Raw genomic sequence first — 19,322 nt, forward strand, 5'->3', positions numbered from 1 at the left:
AGCAGCCCTGTAGCTTTTGATTAATAATCTATTTTCAGAGAAGTTTTTGATCAAATCGGAAAAATATCTCTTTACATTTTCCGAAAAGCTTTAACAACAGACTTATGTATAACTAGTTAGCAAAAAAGACAATCTAAATAAATCACTGACAATATCAATGATGAAAGTATTCAATTACCTTGTCAAATAAAATCTGCCGTCAGAAGCATTTGCAAAAAAAACTATTTTGTTTACTCGTGTGTATATGACGCCTAACATCTGTTGACAGAATTAATTGCTTTAAGCTTCAAATTCTAATATGTGTTTCAGATTTTTATTTTGTGCGCTTTGAACAAGAGTTGTGTATGTTTTGTGTTCTGAGAAATCTCCGAAAAACAACACATTCAAGTGCAATCTTATCCAGAAACTATCTGAAGACAAAAGTGCCAAGAATGACAACTACTGAGCCTATAACCATTGACCTTGACAAGTTGCGTTTGAGTGTCAGCGAACAAGGCGATGTTTTAAAAGCACTGAAGGAGCAAAATGCCTCCGCTGATGACATCAAAAAAGGAACTGCCGAGTTGAAAACTCGTAAGAAGAATCTAGAAGATGCAAAATTTGCAGCTAGCAAAGGCGATTGGGATATAGACAGGAAAAAATTAGAAGACCTGGTGAAGAGGCGCTTTATTTATGGATTGGCATTTAGTATATACGGAGGCGTTGCTGGTCTCTATGATTTCGGACCGGTTGGATGTGCAATCAAGTCGAACATAATCAATGAATGGAAGTCGCATTTTATTTTGGAAGAGAGCATGTTGGAAATTGAGACTTCGATGTTGACGCCAGCTCCTGTTTTGAAAAACAGTGGACATGTTGACAGATTTGCTGATTTTATGGCTAAAGATGTAAACACAGGAGAGTGTTTAAGAGCGGACCACTTGCTTAAAGCTCACTTGGAAAAATTGTCGGAAGAGGACGATTGTCATTTTGATAAATACAAGGAATACAAAAACGTTATAGCTCAAATGGATAATTACGGCCAGGAAGAGCTGACGGAATTGTTTGAAAAATACCAAGTTAAAAACCCTAGAAATGGAAACGCAGTCTCAGACCCAGTACCCTTCAACTTAATGTTTGCCACGCCTATTGGGCCCAGTGCTGCTAACACGCCCGGCTTTCTCAGACCAGAAACAGCTCAAGGAATTTTTGTCAACTTCAAAAAACTGCTCGATTTTAATAACGGAAAGTTGCCATTTGCAGCCGCGCAAATTGGAAGCTCGTTTAGAAATGAGATTTCGCCTCGTTCGGGATTGTTGAGAGTACGCGAGTTTACAATGGCAGAAATTGAGCATTTTATTGATCCGAATGATAAGAATACGTCCAAATTTGAAAAGGTTAAAGATCTGGAGTTGATGCTTTTCTCCAAAACTGAACAAACCTCGGGTGGCAGTGCAAAAGCTGTGAAATTGGGGGATGCAGTTGCTAGTGGAATGATTGCTAATAATGTATTGGGTTACTTCATCGGGAGGATATATTTGTTCCTAACCAAAATTGGCGCACATCCTTCAAAGATCAGATTCAGGTATGAAATCATTAACATAGTGAGAAGATATTGAATTATTTAATTAGCAGTTGACTAGAATGCGGTGGACATAACAGTGGTCTATGTTTAATTTTTCCGTCGGTTTAAAGCAATTGGTGGTAACATCTCATTTCGCCTACCAAACAGACAAACTATAATTCGGGGCATAGAATATAAGGCGGAAACTCGATCAGACGAACACAGTTTTTGTGACCATTATGTAAAAATTATTAACAAAAGTTTTGTGGACATTTGGGGAATGCCGATTAAAACATTTAAAAATGGTAACTATTTTAAAATGAACTGTTTTTCGAGCGATTGCATCATTTAGAACCCAATTGGTTTTCGTCTAATTTCCTTAAAATGTTATTTGCAAATTTTTTAAATGGTTACAAAAATTGGCTTCGCCTAATCGAGCTTTCGCTTTGTGTCTCATCTCACATTATTCCTTGTCTACTTCCTTTTCCTGCCCATAGTTGTTCACCTTGTCTGCATCTTTTTACCCATCCATTTGAGATACGTTTTATGGAACTCAACTCTATTGATAAGAAGTGATAAGACTGTTTGTCATGTATTGTAGACAGCACATGGACAATGAGATGGCCCACTATGCCTGTGACTGCTGGGATGCAGAGATGAAGACATCATATGGTTGGATAGAATGTGTGGGTTGTGCGGACAGGAGCTGTTATGATCTTACCCAGCACTGGAAGGGCACTGGGGTCAAAATGGTAGCAGAGAAGGATCTCGCAACTCCTATGCAAAAGGAGGTATTTCTAATAGGACTTCCTTGTATAACTATTGTAGATCTAGTAAATTTACTGAATTTGTTTGTTGTCACAAACAATCTCGCAACTTATTTGCTTGAACATTTTAACGGAGTTATTTGCTTGAGTATATCATTAAATTGGAATAGTTTGTAACGCGTTGTTCAATAAAAATGGAGCTGTTTCTAAAAAACGGCTACTTATACTATTGTGTGCATTGTTTGTGATTGGTTGGTTACTAGATACATGTGATCAGTTTTTCACTTTATGTTTGACTATAATTGGAAACGTATGTATAGCTTGTCTGTCGAGTCAACGAATTGTTCATCTGTTTCAGATACTCGAGATCCAGCCGAACAAGGCAGCTCTGGGAAAACAGTACAAGGGTGATGCTAAGGTCATCTTTATGCACTTGGAGGCCATGTCAGATTGTGACAAACAAGAGGTGCAGCAGAGTCTAGAAGAAAATGGGTTCTACGAACTGAAGGTTTGGCTGCTCCTTTAATGTCGTTAATTATTCACTCAAGCTTTACGACGTAACTGAAATGGATTGCACAGGAAGATGACACTGTAGAGTGCTTGCATTTGCAACCATTTTTGCTTGGGTTTTATTGGATTGTTATTTATAATTTGTGCAAAGTTCTAAACATGTTACAGAATTACAACAACGGAAGTCAACTATCATCTTAAAAAGTGATCAAATTTTTATCATTGAATTTTTTTCGATGAATCTGACGTGAATTAAGAAATTAGATTCTAGCATATTTGATGGGCTATTGTAAGAGAACAGTTAATTTATTTCACCCGTGGCGGTAAAACATGTGATGCATCCATCAATATGTCATATGAAAACTCTCGTTTCTCTTCTAACTTATGTAAATATGTCTTAAGTATTCTATTCCAGTTACTTGTTCGAGTAAGAGCTATGGTTTGTTTTGAACAAGGTATTTTAAATGTTGTGGGTACGGCGAAAACCTTTTTTCTGCTCCAAGATTCAATTTAAATAACTAACTGTTTTTTTCAACCAACATTCCAGAAATGATAAAATTACAAATACTTGGCAAATATATAAATATTAATACTGCAAATTTTAACCACTCAGATTTTCTGACGAAGAAATTCATGATGTGTCCTGATATCACTACTGAAATTTCTTTCCTAATGAGATTGTGTTTGAGCAGGTAGCAGGCAAGGGAGAAGTGTACAAACTGACCAAGGATGTGATCAGTGTTGAGAAGAAGATGAAGACTTGTCACACTGACGAGTTCATCCCCTCTGTCATTGAGCCCTCATTTGGAATTGGCAGGTATTTCTCAGCTGTGAATCGCGCTAATGACAATCCATTCACTTAGTGATTTGCGAAAAAAGTGAAAACAGAAGTTCACGTGCGAGTATGTAAGGTGTCACAGTAGATGTCATAATACTTCCCGAGAATGCTTAACTTTTCAACTTTTGTGCAGCAAAACAAAGCTTTTGTGTCGCCACTTTTGACGATTGCGTCCAAAACAGTCTTGCGAAAAAACACTTACGAGAGAAATAATTTTGAGGAGAGAAAAGGCAAGTTACCGTAATTCGTTTGGCTTTGTTAGTCTTTTAGGTGCTTAATATACTGAGGCCAATGAAACTTTTTTAGGGCTTCAAGATGGGTTACTCAATAGTTTTTGGCGAAAATGAGATGGTTTTTAAGATTGCAACGTCGCCAATTTAAGCAACTTTATCTTTGAGTACACCAACTTTTTTTGCTTGAATTTTTTGTCTGTTTTGCTCGTTCTGTTGCATTTGTGTGCTAATCAGCTAGTGAAATAATTGGTTTTCATTTAATTCTTTGGATTGTAATTCAGGACGGCTAATGTCCTGCTACATTTTTATTGCATCAAGATTTTTGTTATGACGTCACGCTCAATGACGTCACCATATGACGTCACGCTCAATTTAAAACTGGTTGTTCTCTCATTCGTGAGATTTTGACTTAATTGCGTGCTTTACGTCATTTTCCCTCATATTGATTGACTTTTTGGTCGCACGTGACTTACCTCACTCTCAAATGGCTTTCCAAACTTTCAATATGATTTTTGTTAAGATTAATTGAAGTATAAGTGAGAGAAACTCAAATTGAGTTTTTAAACCCATTTTTGACTGGGTTTTCCAATTTTTTAGTTTTCTGACTTGCCTAACCCCCCCCCCCCTCCTCCTCATCCAACAACCACACCCTATACCTACCGTCCCTTCCCCCCCCCCCCCCCCCCTCCTCCCAACCAACCACCAAATCAACTACCCTCCGCCCACAAACAGGCCATCCACTTCCCTCCACAAATTACCTCAATTTAGTACAAAAGACCTGTCTAAATGAAGATCAATTGAGTACACCTAAATTGAAATCCATTGTTTTGTGGGCAAAAGTGTGTTGCAAGATTCTAATACAAATATATTGCTAGCTTTGTGGAGTTTAGAGAGGTTTGCTTGAGTTTTAGAGGCAGAAAATTTGAATTTTTATTTTAAGATGAACTTTTGGTTGGTTTTCGGAGTATTCCGCCTATTTGTTGAACTCGTCCTCGTCATTTTTTTGTTTCGACTCTTTGCTCACGCGTCAAGAAGTGAAATTGCGACTGCCTTGGCTGTCTTTGATCGCTCTTCAGTTAAATTTGTGTGCGTGACTTATCTTTCAATCTCTTTGCTTTGATTTTTTGTGCACTTGAAAGGCATTGGTGTTTGAAATATGATCTTGTTATAAGGGTAGAATTTTAAATCAAAATTTTTGTCTCTTATCCTAATAGTCTCATTAACACAGGATCTGAAGAGTCCGTCTCGTGGATATTTCTGACAATCTTATGAGCTTACTGGTGGTTCATAATAATTCTCTAATAACGTCACTTGAAGTTCTTTGGCCCATAATAAATTTTTGCCCTGAGAGCATTTCGTTCCATGTTAGATGGGTAAATCCAAACGTCTAATTTGGCTTGCTGTTACTCCAACTTCCGGCTTGCAAATAAACTTGCTAATAATATCAATGTGATGTGCTGAATTATATCCTGGAAATCGGTGTTTTAGGAAAAGATTGATCTTTGTTAAAAACAACAACAACGAAGCGGCTCGGTAGTTTGAGTTCGCAAATTTTCAGACCCCGCTTACTCTAATTTTTTGCGTACCATATAGAGCCGAGATAGGAAATTTTTAATTTATTAAAGTATAAATCTTCGTAATTTAAACCTTGATGAATTAGAAAAGAACGATTGACATGTTTGCGAGAGTTGTCAATACCAGTAAAGTTATTTTTCTCATCTCAATAGGATGGGCAAGAATTTACTGATCAAAATGTTTGGTTTGCATTATCTCAAATCCTAGAAAGACCCTATTTTTCTAAGACGAAAGTTCACCTGAGAGTTAGAACTAAACGACAAGTCAGTCTTTGACCCCTATGTGCGTTATATCATTGTAGTAAAAATTTAGCAAACGAATCTAAAATGTACATACTGGTCTCGATACAATCCTAATGGATTGACAAACTAAAAGACTCGCTATCCAGCCACTATCGAAGAACTGTATTTAATAGTCAACAGAACATATAACAAAATACCGGGATAAACATCAAAAGTTCTTTAAAAATTTTCTTTGCCAGAGTCCAGAACCTCCATAAGCGTGCAGATTACCTTATTGTTTTTCTGCGCCATGTCTTTACTTTGACTAACATGAAAACAAAACGAACAAAAACGTGGTCTAATCTAAAATCTATCTGATACATTTTGAAAATAATTGGTATAGAAAATTAATAAATATGAAATGAAACAAATTTAATTATTTACGCCTAATCAGTCGGCCTTTCAGACATATCGGTATTTGAAACAAATAGCAGGACAACAAATATTTGCTGCAGCAACTGGCACAACTCAATTAATCAGTAAATTTTAATAAAATCAAATAGTGCCGAAGTTGTCAAAACGTAAGATATGGAAGGAAACTATTGAATAGACTAGATTATGCACTAGAATGCCAAAGAAAACTGTCGTTAGTGCAACTACGTGACAGGAGAGTAAAAAGGGCTACCATAACAGGCAAACCCCTATAAATATATGAAATTACATGGTGATCAAAACATAAACTAAAGTGAGACTGTAGACAATAAATGGATTTGTTTATCTCATTGACAGCCATTTGTAACTCTAATTGTTCAGACTAAGGGATTATACAACAAAAAGAAGATCAATTAAAGGCTTGGCTAAAAATTTTGCTCTTTTGATACTCGTAGAGATTGAGTCATAAAAACCAAAAGTTATCAAATGGAAACCTGGATAACTCCTCGAAACGCACCAAAATTAACGCACTCAGCGGGCTTTATGTCTTTCTAAGTCAAATATATCGATAAAAGTAATTGACTTATCAAATGAAACTTATTTTTTCCGACCCCTCTTGAGGGGGAAGGAACTATATACTCAAACTGGTTTTTTTTGTTCAGTCAATTTTGGCCGATCGATGTATTCATCGTAGAGAGTTCAGACTGGTATCATTAGAAAGCTTGTCCAGCATAGAATATGGAATTAAAAAGATTTTTATAATTTTCGTTTTTTTACAGGGAGTTATCGAGGTTTAAATTTTGAGAAAATAGTGTGAATTCCGGCGAGATTTTATTCACTTTTTCCGGAATTTTTGAATAAAACTTCCCCAAATTTGCTAAAATTTGTTATTTTTTTAAAGTGTTGTTGATTTTTATTTGTGAAAAGAAAAAAAACAAAAGAATATTGTAGGCTATTTTTATTATTTTTTTGTCAAAAATTCTGGCTAAATATTTCAAAATTAACACTTTTTCTTTAAAAACAGCACGAAATAAGTTTCATTAGTCCATTTTGATTAAATTTACAAGAAGTACAGACCCAAACACCACTAACACAATTTTTGTAGACTCAAATGGGGGCTTTTGTACATCAAATTCCGTTGACAGTGCTCTGTAATTAAAATTTTGCCGTTTTTTGCTAAATTTATTCGTTGATTATCAAAAACGCAGCATCTATTTTTGATTTTTTTAACTAACAAAAAATCCATATGTATAACATTCGAATAATTAAGTGTTCTTAGAGAACAAACAGCATTAGCAGGGCTAGTTTTGGACCAATCTTGGACTGGTATAATCCAAAAATAAATCGGATTGTAAACAGTCGGTCTTTATTATAAAAAAATTCGATCTCTTCTACAATAATTAAATAACAGAACATTTCAAAAAGAGCTCACTATTGATAGTTCCAATTGGGTTCCTGATTAGCTCCACATTATTGTATCTAGTTGATTAGTTGAAAACTTATGGTCGTTTTGACTTTTAAAAGTTTTTGGTTTTCAAATAAATGACTTATTGAAGATTGAGTCATAAAAACCAAAAGTTATCAAATGGAAACCTGGATAACTCCTCGAAACGCACCAAAATTAACGCACTCAGCGGGCTTTATGTCTTTCTAAGTCAAATATATCGATCAAAGTAATTGACTTATCAAATGAAACTTATTTGTTCCGACCCCTCTTGAGGGGGAAGGAACTATATACTCAAACTGGTTTTTTTTTTGTTCAGTCAATTTTGGCCGATCGATGTATTCATCGTAGAGAGTTCAGACTGGTATCATTAGAAAGCTTGTCCAGCATAGAATATGGAATTAAAAAGATTTTTATAATTTTCGTTTTTTTACAGGGAGTTATCGAGGTTTAAATTTTGAGAAAATAGTGTGAATTCCGGCGAGATTTTATTCACTTTTTCCGGAATTTTTGAATAAAACTTCCCCAAATTTGCTAAAATTTGTTATTTTTTTAAAGTGTTGTTGATTTTTTTGTGAAAACAAAAAAACAAAAGAATATTGTAGGCTATTTTTATTATTTTGTCAAAAATTCTGGCTAAATATTTAAAAATTAACACTTTTTCTTTAAAAACAGCACGAAATAAGTTTCATTGGTCCATTTTGATTAAATTTACAAGAAGTACAGACCCAAACACCACTAACACAATTTTTGTAGACTCAAATGGGGGCTTTTGTACATCAAATTCCGTTGACAGTGCTCTGTAATTAAAATTTCGCCGTTTTTGCTAAATTTATTCGTTGATTATCAAAAACGCAGCATCTATTTTTGATTTTTTAACTAACAAAAAATCATTATGTATAACATTCGAATAATTAAGTGTTCTTAGAGAACAAACAGCATTAGCAGGGCTAGTTTTGGACCAATCTTGGACTGGTATAATCCAAAAATAAATCGGATTGTAAACAGTCGGTCTTTATTATAAAAAAATTCGATCTCTTCTACAATAATTAAATAACAGAACATTTCAAAAAGAGCTCACTAATGATAGTTCCAATTGGGTTCCTGATTAGCTCCACATTATTGTATCTAGTTGATCAGTTGAAAGCTTATGGTCGTTTTGACTTTTAAAAGTTTTTGGTTTTCAAATAAATGACTTATTGAAGTTTTGCCTATTTATCTCTTTCTTTGGTCAACTTGTAGCTTATTGTCCGCAATGAAAGAATGCTTCTTCTTTCTATTGAAATCAAATTCAATCTTTATTGCGGTTTTACGCCTTAAGTTATGGCTACTGGCTTTGATGCAACTAGATTTCAAATTTTCTTAATTTTTAGGTATTTGCCCATTTTTCACGTTTTCTAGTTTTGTCACATTATCAGGTTATTGACAGTTCATATATCACATTATCGGATTTCAAATTAAGGTAAAATTGATATTATTAAAATGCTTGAAGATATAGATTATGATTTTAACGGCTTCGACACTACTATCTCGAAGAATTAAATTGATTTTTTTTTTCAAATTGTCTTTAACTGCCGTTTTTACTTTCTCTTTTTAGTCGCATGAAATTTTACTGTACATTGACCCGGTTTCATTGCCTTTTCATTGAAGAATAGATGAGACGATATTCTGATTTTAGTAGATAGCTGATAGCTTTCATGACTCTGAAAACAATTGTTTTCCAAATTAAAAAAAGAACACTTTTTAACTTCGCAATTTTGTTCCTTTTATTTTCTGGTTGTTATCTAGTCTCGTTGATTACAGGCCAATTATGACATTATTGTTGTCAAAGGAAGGTTTCAAAAGGGGATTACTGTCACACACTATAATGTTTTTGAAGAATTCATTTACTTTACTGGCTTCGACATGAAAAAATATATTAATTTTTGATTTTTGTCATGTTTGACGTTCTTTTTGCAGACATAAGACATATTCTGGTTAATTGCAATTCTCATGGGCTTCTTTTTGAAGAATATACGAACCTAAATAATTTTTTATTCTGTAATTAATGGTATTCATGTCTTTGGAAATATTTTTTTCGAAAAAAATTTAAAGTGTTACTTATTTTTGCATTTTGTTTTTCATTTTTGTCTACTTATTACCTTGCTTCATTAATGAGAGGTAACACAGTTCAATATCGGTAGTTTCAGAAAGTTGCACATTTTGACGGCCATAGTATGGCTTTACGTTTTCGAAAGCGTTTTCTGCCAAGTGTTATTTGATTTTTTGTTTGTTGTCTATATGTTCTTTTTGTAACCGCGTAAAAAATTGAATACCGGCAGCTCTTTATTCCTTCTATGGAAGCATTGGTAGTTGTACACCTATGGGATATTTTATTTGATTTCTAATGATTTTCATTATTTCAAATTTAATTGTTTTAAAAGAAATAAGCGAATTTTTCAACTTTACTGTTTTTGTTCTTTATTGTTTAATGGTTACCAAGACTTTTTATTGACAACTCCCTTATCCTTTCTGTTGAATTACAAGTTTTTTTGTTTAATATCAATTTTATCTGACGGTATTTTGACTTTGTTAATAAGTTTTGCTTTTAAAAACGGACATGAGGTTTTTGATGTAATTAATTTTAGTTGTTGCTGTTGTTTGATTTTGCTGTTCGTCTTGACTCGCTTTCTTAATATTTGCACATCTCATCAATCTAATGCGCCACCACAGTAGTTATTTGCTTTGGAGACTTTCTTTTTGTTCATGCACCAATTTTTTAAAATACTTGAATTTTTGTGTTTTTCTGTTCCTCATTTGGTAGACAATCAAGCCAAAATTGTGGATGAGCGGGGTCGGAACATTATGTGCAATCGCACATTACCGAGTCGCCTTGTTGAGCATATAGTCTTCGCGGCCACCTTTACGTGGCGTCGGAACAAGGCAACAACTTGATTGCTGCCGGAAACTTTTAAAGGCAAATCTTAAAAAGCTTGTTACTAAAGAACGTACGTGTAAATAATTTTGCTCTCAGCTGACTACTATAATTTCGATTTATCCAGGGATTGACATAGAATTGCAAGAAGAGCTCGTTGTGTATCAGTTTAATATGATTACAGTTAGTTGAAATCTGCGTACAATATAAATAGAAGACAAATATTTGCTGTTGAAGATATGGTGATCAAAATTATTTTGGAGAAAGTTGAGTCCAATTTCTTCGACCTTTTCTTCACAAGTTTATTTGAGCAGCTGTTGCTGCGGTAAACGTTTTTCTCAAAGAAAATGGATTTAATATCTTGAAAATATTGTTAATTGTTAATATTGCTAAAGCTAATAGTTTTCAAAAATTACCTTATGATATGTAATTTTCAACAAATTAATCTTTCAACTTTTTAATACTTCAGTGCAATCTTTCAGTCAACGTTTACTAAAGTCAAAAGTTCCTATTGTACTATCTTTTCTTATTTATCTTTACAAGGTGATATGTTGAGATTACAAAAAGTTAACATAAATTAAATTTTTACAGATACATCTGTTTTTGAACTTTTAGTTTTGAGGAGATTGTATAAGTTATTGCGTTTTGTAACTTAGCTTTCGTTAACCCAGCTTTCCTGGTCATGTTTTCCGCTGTTGGCTTCTGCTTTTATTATAGCTGTGAATCTCTAAGCTAGCTGCCCGTAGCTATATTTCTGTGATCTTTGTTATAATAATAATAAATTGTTCTCGAGTAGGATGTACACTTGTTTGCAACACATATGGTATAAATTATGTACCCAAATAACAAATCTACATGACAGGCCATCAATGGGTCCAAAATTTCCTAGTCTAGCGATGACCAGTACCATTACTATGATCAAGGTGTGAATGCGGGGCGTATCATGTTAAGAGAAAATAGGGGGAAACCTCAAAACCTTATTTTGAATTTTATGAGATCTATGGAGTTTTCGTTAGTAAAACAAAGCAAAAAGTTCTAAGTTGTCTACGAAAAAATTGTCCCTGAAACTAGATAAGAATTGCTTAAGTTCTCTTGCACTCAGATGTAGCACTTCTAAAAGTTTTTTCGTAGTTCATAGTCAGTTTGTTTTTTACGAGGAAATCACTAACCAGGTTCAAAGATTGGCTGAAAACTGTATTTGTTGATTCCCCTTTTTGTTTTTCAACAGTAGCGTCAGCGTATAAGGTCAAACAGTTCTGACAACATTAATCATCCGTGTCGTTTATATATACACCAGAAGAACAAGTGGTCCAAGTACTGACCCTTGTGGTACCCCATAATCGACTTCTGCAAAACTGGAGTATAGATTTCTTGAATTTACACATTGCTGCCTTTTCCTCAGATAAGATTTCAAAAACCTTTGCATGTGACCCCTCAATCCCAAGTTGTTTAGTTTGTCCAAAAGAATACTATGTTTAATTGTATCAAATGCTTTTTTGAGATCGATGAACACAGCTTTAGTTTCTGTAATACCATCCTTCTAATCTTGACTGACGCTCTCAATAAATGATATCAAGGCTTCAACAGTGCACTTTTTGGCCTAAACCCAAATTAATTTTTGTTTAGAAGATTGAATTTTTCCAAAAAATTTAGCATTCTTTTTCGAAGCAATTTCTCAATCAGTTTTCCTATTGTTGGCAGCAAACTGATTGGTCTGTAATTTTCAGCAACTTTAGGATCTCCTTTTTTATACAGTGGAATAATTACGTCTTTCTTTAAGCAGTTCGGGAAAACGCTGTTTTCAAAACATTTGTTGACCAAATAGGTAAGAGTCGGGACAATAGCAAACTGTATTTTCTTAAGTATAAATTTGTTGAGTCCATCAAAATCTGAGCTGTATTTATTTTTCAGGTTTCTGATTGCCACGGATAGCTCTTTTTCGCTGATTTTGTGTAGAAACATGCTATTGACGCTTCCGTTTTTTGTGTTGTTTTTTGCTTCTGTAACCAGTTCATCAGCTAACGTTTTTCCGATGGTGGTGAAAAAATTCGTTGAATTTTTTCAGTCTCTTCCTGCGTTGAAGTAGCTTGTTGTTTTGTTTGTCTCCTCCTAAACTTTTGATAGTATTGAAGAATGTTTTGGTAGTACGCTCGGCGTTCCTAACTAAAAACGTTTGATAAAAGTTTCTTGTTTCGAGCACTCTTCTGTAGCAAATTCCTAATTTTATTAAATCTCTTTTTATTATCATTTGCATGTATCTTTGATAAAGGTTTTGCTGCAAGGTTTTTAATTGAGTTATCAATCCATGACTTATGTCTGAGAGCCTTTGGTTTCTTCTGTGGAACATAATGTTTTATTTCATCAATAATCAAATGATGAGTCGCAGTCCAAGAGACAAAAATTATCTTGGAAACCTTGTAATTTGTGTTTCAGTTTGAACACAGAATTGTTTTCTAGAATAGCCTAATGTCTGTAGTACTGTTGCATTTTTAAACCTGTTTCTTTTGTTTCCACATCTAGTTCAGTTTGAACACTGTAGATTCAGAACTTCAACTTTCACTTCCTGTGAGCAATTTACTATATCAATTCTTGTTTGATAATTAATGGTCTCCCTGGTGAATCCTGTCAGAGACATTTTGATCAGATCATACCCTCCGAGAACATTTTCTAAAGTCGAAAATTTTCCATTTGTTTTTGAGTGATCAATATTTAAATCTCCGCACTTTAGATGCATCTTTTTGGCTTGAGTGTCATTTTCAAAATATTCCCCGAAAGTTTTTGACAATTCTGATAAACTTGTATTTGGTTTGAGGTATACAGCAGTAAAAACAAGATCGTTTTCGTAATTTTTGCGTTCAATTTTGATTGTTAGGAATTGACAGTTCCTACTTGAAAGTTTCTGCAGAACCGTTTTCACCACGCCTTCGCTCACAAATATTCTAACTCCTCTTCCTTTTCCTATTTGCCGGTTGCTTGTATGAATTAGCTGGTAACTACTAAGCGATAAACATTCTATGTTGCTGTCATCTTTGAGCCACGTTTCGGTTAGGTATATAGCCAATGGCTGTGTTTCTTGTTGCGCCAAAAAAAACCTCGAAATCATTTAAATTTTTATAGAGTGATCTGATGTTCTGCAATATAGTATTTTTCATCGTTTAAATTATTACAAGCTCCTAACTGAAATAGAACACGTTTACCACTCGTTTATTGTAAAATGAAACTCCCTGTGCATTTTTTTACACGGTTATCAAATCAAAACGAAAGAACACCGACTGTTTGACACATTTTCCGCGAATATCACAAAAAACATGTCTCCAGTTTGTTTTTGATAAACTTTTCTGATTTTCCCGAGGATTCATTATCAGTTGTCATTCGTTATTTGCGAATATCACAAATTCCAATCGACTGGAAATGAATCTCGAGCTGTAAAACAACTAATCCTCGTATATCGCAAGGCTTTTGTTCCTCCTGATGTTCTATTCACTGTTAAAAAATTATCTCCTACTTTAGGCTGCGGATATCGCGAGCACTAAGGCGGAACATTCTAAAGTTTAATAAAAAGAATGTCATTTTGAAAAAAAAACCCTAGTCGAAAAAATACAGGATGCGTTTTGCAGCTAGTAGCTAGTGGGCTAGTGGAAGGCACTAAATGTCACGTTCAAATTATGCATGAGCCACTTTTCTACAATAAAGTGATGTACTGGTACTGGATAGCAATCAAAGTTACGGCTTCAAATTTTCAAAATATTATAAAGAAAAATTATTGAATATTAGAAATGTGGCAGGTTTTTTTCCAGTTTAGTATTTCCTCTCCTTTTTCATTTCAGAATTTTTTTCTTGTTCGTTTGATGTTAACGTTCGATAATAATGGGTGCCAAACTTTGGTTTTTCTCTGGCCGAGTCTCTCAACACGGCATTTTTGATTTTATTGAGGTCGTTGACATAGTTAACGGGTTGGAACGAAGTTTCGTTTTGAGAATTCCGGACCATAACGGATACTGCAGTTTTTAGTGGACGTAATCATGCCCATCTTTTTAGCTTCACTGTTGATTTGCGCTTCATGCTTTGGTAGCCTCTCGTTGATATACATGGTCAAATTGTTCAACGGGTTCTTCAACTTTTTCAATTTCCTTTTGGCCCCAAATACTCGATCTTTTCCGTCAAAATACACCAACTTGCATACTACTGAGTCATTACTTTTTATTCGGTCCTCCCGCAGTTTGATTCCGAGATATTCATCAAAAAAATTAAAGTATTTTTAAGCACAATTCGTTGATCTTTTGAATCGAATGGTGGATTACAAATGATCACACAGTCTTTGCTAGTATAACGTTCTTGTGCTCTCAAACAATCGTTCATCTCTTGCTGCTTTTTTTGATACAACAACAATTTTTGATAGTTCATCAAAAGGTTTTTTTGACAGATTTGTATCACCACTCATACCTGATGTGTCGTTTGCAAAATTACTTGAAGATTCTCCAATGTCCATGACTTGACGTTTTTACCACACTCAATTTTGTAAATAATGCACCTTACTTAACAAATAAATGGTAAAAGTGTGCGAAAAAAATTACCAAAAAAATTCATAGTTTTTTGTTGTAACTGAGATATAATGCAGCTTTATTGTATGGCAAAAAGGTTCAGGTCCTGATGTAAAACGCTTCAAGCACAGTTATTTTTGTCAGTTTCTAAACATTCAACTTGAATTTTTTTGTCATACGTGTTATAAGATATAAGTTGAAATTGACGTAAGCAACGGTTTGTTTTCTATAGCGTAAGCTTAAAAGAAATAACGAAAGCAGAACCGACTATTTGCTGCGTTGCTCTTTTTGTTTTTGTTTTTATTTCGCTGTCTGACGCTCTTATGTGTTTTTATTCCTGAAACTAATTGGCTTAAAACTAATGAGTTTTAGCTGAACGTGTGGTGAGGTAGCTGAGCGTGTGGTAAAATCACTAAGTTACCTCGCTCTCATAGTGACTTTTCATCTTATTAAGGTAACTTGAGATCACCCTAATTCTCTAAAGGGCAACATGGCAACCAAAATAAAATTAAGAATTTCAGCTTTTTTAAAAAAAAGAACTTAGTTTGAAAATGTTGGCAACCAAATCAATTCAATTCTTTAACTGTTGCTATCTATATTGTGCATCACGTAATTCTGTTTCGCAGCTATTTCTACAATCTGCTGGCTATGTTTTACTGCATTTGCGCATAGGCGGCAACTTTACAGGAGCAAAGTTAACATGTTTACATTTTGCCGACCGTAAGTTTTTACGGTGTCAGATGTTTACCTCATTATCATTATTGTATTAAATCTAATCCAACTCTGTCCTACTCTTTAACAATCATCTTGACTTCCGGTTGGTTTGGTATGATTTGATGTCCAGAGCGTATGCAATGTTTGCTTCTTCGTGAGTTGTCGTTAAAATTTGGAAGCGTGCTGTGACCATGTTAATTTCTTCAATTTTTCTCTGAGCGTCACTGACATGCGATTCAGTTGATGCGCCCCCAATGTCAACTTCTATGGTTTTATTAATCAGACACAAAGACTTGTTTCTTTCTGCCAGTATTTTTTGTTTGTTTGTCTGCAGAAATCGTTCTTTTGTCCACAGAAATCGTTCTTTTGTCTGCAGAAATCGTTGTCATCGTAGGCAACAGCGCCAATCGTACCAAGCATTCCAGTCTTCTAATGTCTGATGAAAAGGAACACTCCCAAATTGATCGTATTTTTTCGACGTTGAATCCAATCAAACTCAACAGCTTCCTTCGACATTAAATGCCGGACACATAGTTTTTTTAGATACATGTTAAAAGTTCTGTCTAATTGCGCTTCTACTGAGTTTCAATAATCGAAGTTTGGTTACCTATAAAGCTGTCGAAGGAACCCATTCTATTTAGGATAATGTACGCAGTGTTGGAACACGTGTTCAAGATCAGACCAGAAGACGACCAGAAAAGGTATCTCTCTCTCCCTCCAGCAGTTGCGCCGTACAAGTGCTCCATTCTGTGCATTAGCGCCAAGCCAGAGTTTGAACCATTTTTGGAACAGATTTTCGAGAATATGAGACGATTGAACGTGAGTTTCAAGTTTGACTCTGGCAAAACTTCAATTGGAAAGAAGTACGCGAGGACAGACGAGATTGGAATCCCGTTTGGAATCACACTAGATATGGACACTTTCGGCCAGAAGCCTCACTCGGTCACACTACGAGACAGGGACTCAAGAAAACAGGTAAAGCATGTTTGAGAACAATTATAGCTTCCCAGCCAGCTTCTACAGCGGTTCAATTTTGATAATCCAAAGGACTTGGATTGTATTGGTGTGCTTTTTTAATCGAAGAGGAGCAATAGTGATCTGATTTTTAATAGCCGCCTCATCTTCTCAGCCGGCTATTATAGCGCTCCTATTTTTTTTTTTTTACTTCGTCGAATAAAAAAATGTTTCGCTTTACCTCATTTTGCCGCTTTTTCAACATTTTGCGTGAAATCTTTTTGACTTCTCTAGGCTAGTTTCTCTCTTCTCTCATTCTGCTAAAAGTGATTTTGAGCATCAGTTGCTCAACAAAGCAATTCAAAATGAACAAAGTCAGTATAAAAAATTGAAGTCAGAAATAGAAACGGGATAAACCCATAAAGACCAATTTTAGATGCCCGCTATTTGAACATCGTTCCTATAAGTCTTAGTTACCATCTCTAATGCTTATTGGTATTGATAGTAGCCCCTGTAGCCTCTCTCTAAGAAACAGAAGTACGTTATGTTCAACTGCGACGAAATGCCATCAAATTAAATCGGACTTAAAAAATGTTTTTGTACAAAAATCTTTTTTTTTCAAAATCTTCTATTCTGTCAATCCGAATCATGCTTATTGGAATCAATGGCGGCTATTTTCCGGCAATCTGCCGGGTATGTTTTAAATCTTCTATAGCAGAGGATGTCAAATGCCTCTTGTGAAAAGAAATGTTGCTTAGGTCAATCTGCCGAACAAAAGTCGGAGAGAATTTGAGTAATTTTTGTTCATTAGGCTGGTTCGTTTTGAGATAGGAAGAAAAGTAGGTGTAAATAATTTGCGGTAAACGAGCATTTTTTTCTATGGCACGCGGCTTTCTCAAAGCATTTCCTTAGTTTGTACTCTAACCTTTTCGGCCAAAGTAGATTTTCTCAATTATTTCAACCAGTAACTGTACCTTCTGAAGCATTTTTATCATTCGAATTAATTTTTATTCGAAGCATTTGATCTTCTTTAAAGCCGCGAAGCACTAGGCTGAGCGTAGCTGTTTTCTTGGCTTGGTTTTTAATAGCCGCCGTCAGCCTCTCAACGGCTATTATTTAGGTGCTCTCCTTTTTTATTTCGCTTTTCATTTGGATCACGTTTTTCGTTTTACGTAGGTCACGATTTTCACGTTTAACTTCCGACTTAACTCACTCTCTGTTTCAACTAAATGGATTTTAAATTCTTTCGCGCATTTAATTACGCTATATAGTGAATATGGTCAAAGTCAAAAGAGCTAAAGAACTAAAAGATCAAAAGAAACAAGATAAACATATAAAGCGAGGTCCTTGCGTCATAATGCATTAGGTTATCAATGTTCATTAAAGCAATTGCTAGCTGGCGTATTATGCTTAATACCGTTCATTTTAGAAGACGAATTAGGTGTAATTTTAGAATCTAACCAAATGTGCAAAATTTGCGCACTAAATAGAAAAAATTTGACACTTAGAAAAATTTTATCTTTTATTAATAACCACCTCAGCTTCTCAGCCGGCTATTATAGCGCTCCCATTTTTTTACTCCGTCGAATAAAAATTTTTTTGCTTTACCTTAGCTCACAGCTTGTTCAACATTTTGCGTGAAATCTTTTTGACTTGCCTAGGCTAGTTTCACTCTTCTCTCATTCTGCAAAAAGTGTGCGCAGTTGCTCAGCAAACCAATTCAAAATGAGCAGAGTCAGTATTAAAAAGCGAAATCAGAAATAGAAACGGGATAAACCCATAAAGCCCGATTTTAGATGCCCGTTACTCGAACTTTGTTCTTAGTTACCATCTCTAATGCTTATTGGTATTGATACTAGCCCCTGTGTTGTCTCACTTTCAAAACTAATTGACTGTGAGGTTTAAGCTGAACGGTGTGAGGAGTTTTTTAAATCATAGTTGACTCTCTAATTGTTTTCTAACTTTATTGAGATCACTTCCTTGATCACTTCCTTTGAGATCACTCTTATTGAGATCCCTTCCTTATTGAGATCACTTCCTTTGAGATCACTCTAACGTCAATATAGGACTCATATATTGATCAATGTTAATCATAGCGACCGAAATTAAAGAGCGTTTTAGTCTGAACACGTTTTAGTCTTTAAAAAATTCGGCAACTATCGTTTCAATTCTGTATCTGTTGCTATATATATATATTACATAACGGAAGTCTTCAGTCGTGTTTTACCATTTTTTAAATCCTTTGCTTGGGAATCATTTGAATCCCTTCCATAGAGTTTGTTTGCTAAGGAGAGAAATCTGAATTTTATGCAGGCCCCTTACTGAGATAAAAAAGAAATGTAACAATTTTTTCACGTTTTTGTTTTTATTTTTATTCTGTGGCTGATGAGTTTTGACGTGTCAGTGCTCAAACAAACATGATTCAAGGAATTTTGAGGACATTTTATGGGGCGTAGCGTGTTGAAGATTTAAACATTTATTGGTCTGACTTGTTAGTAATTTCTTAAATTCGCTTCCCCGGTGTTGATTTTTTGATTTTTTGCTTCCCCGGTGTTGAAGGAATGTACCGTTTGTATGGTTCTTATCAAGAAAAATTCCTTTTTGAACAGTAGCTAACTCTATCACACAGTCGACGG

General features: G+C 34.8%; 1 protein-coding gene across 1 annotated transcript in view; it reads left to right on the forward strand.

The window, feature by feature from the left end:
* The first annotated feature begins 288 nt into the window (after positions 1 to 288).
* The window catches only part of LOC142344841 (glycine--tRNA ligase-like), a 31,525-nt gene continuing 12,491 nt past the window's right edge, over positions 289 to 19,322 (forward strand). The window contains exons 1-5 of the mRNA XM_075396842.1: positions 289 to 1,564; positions 2,145 to 2,334; positions 2,669 to 2,818; positions 3,513 to 3,637; positions 16,374 to 16,707. Coding sequence (XP_075252957.1) covers positions 345 to 1,564; positions 2,145 to 2,334; positions 2,669 to 2,818; positions 3,513 to 3,637; positions 16,374 to 16,707 — 2,019 coding nt within the window. The 5' untranslated portion in view covers positions 289 to 344. The remainder of the gene's footprint in view (positions 1,565 to 2,144; positions 2,335 to 2,668; positions 2,819 to 3,512; positions 3,638 to 16,373; positions 16,708 to 19,322) is intronic.

This window comes from Convolutriloba macropyga, chromosome 8 (genome assembly GCF_964194025.1).
Source record: "Convolutriloba macropyga chromosome 8, txConMacr16.3, whole genome shotgun sequence".
Classification (NCBI taxonomy): Eukaryota; Metazoa; Xenacoelomorpha; order Acoela; family Convolutidae; genus Convolutriloba; species Convolutriloba macropyga.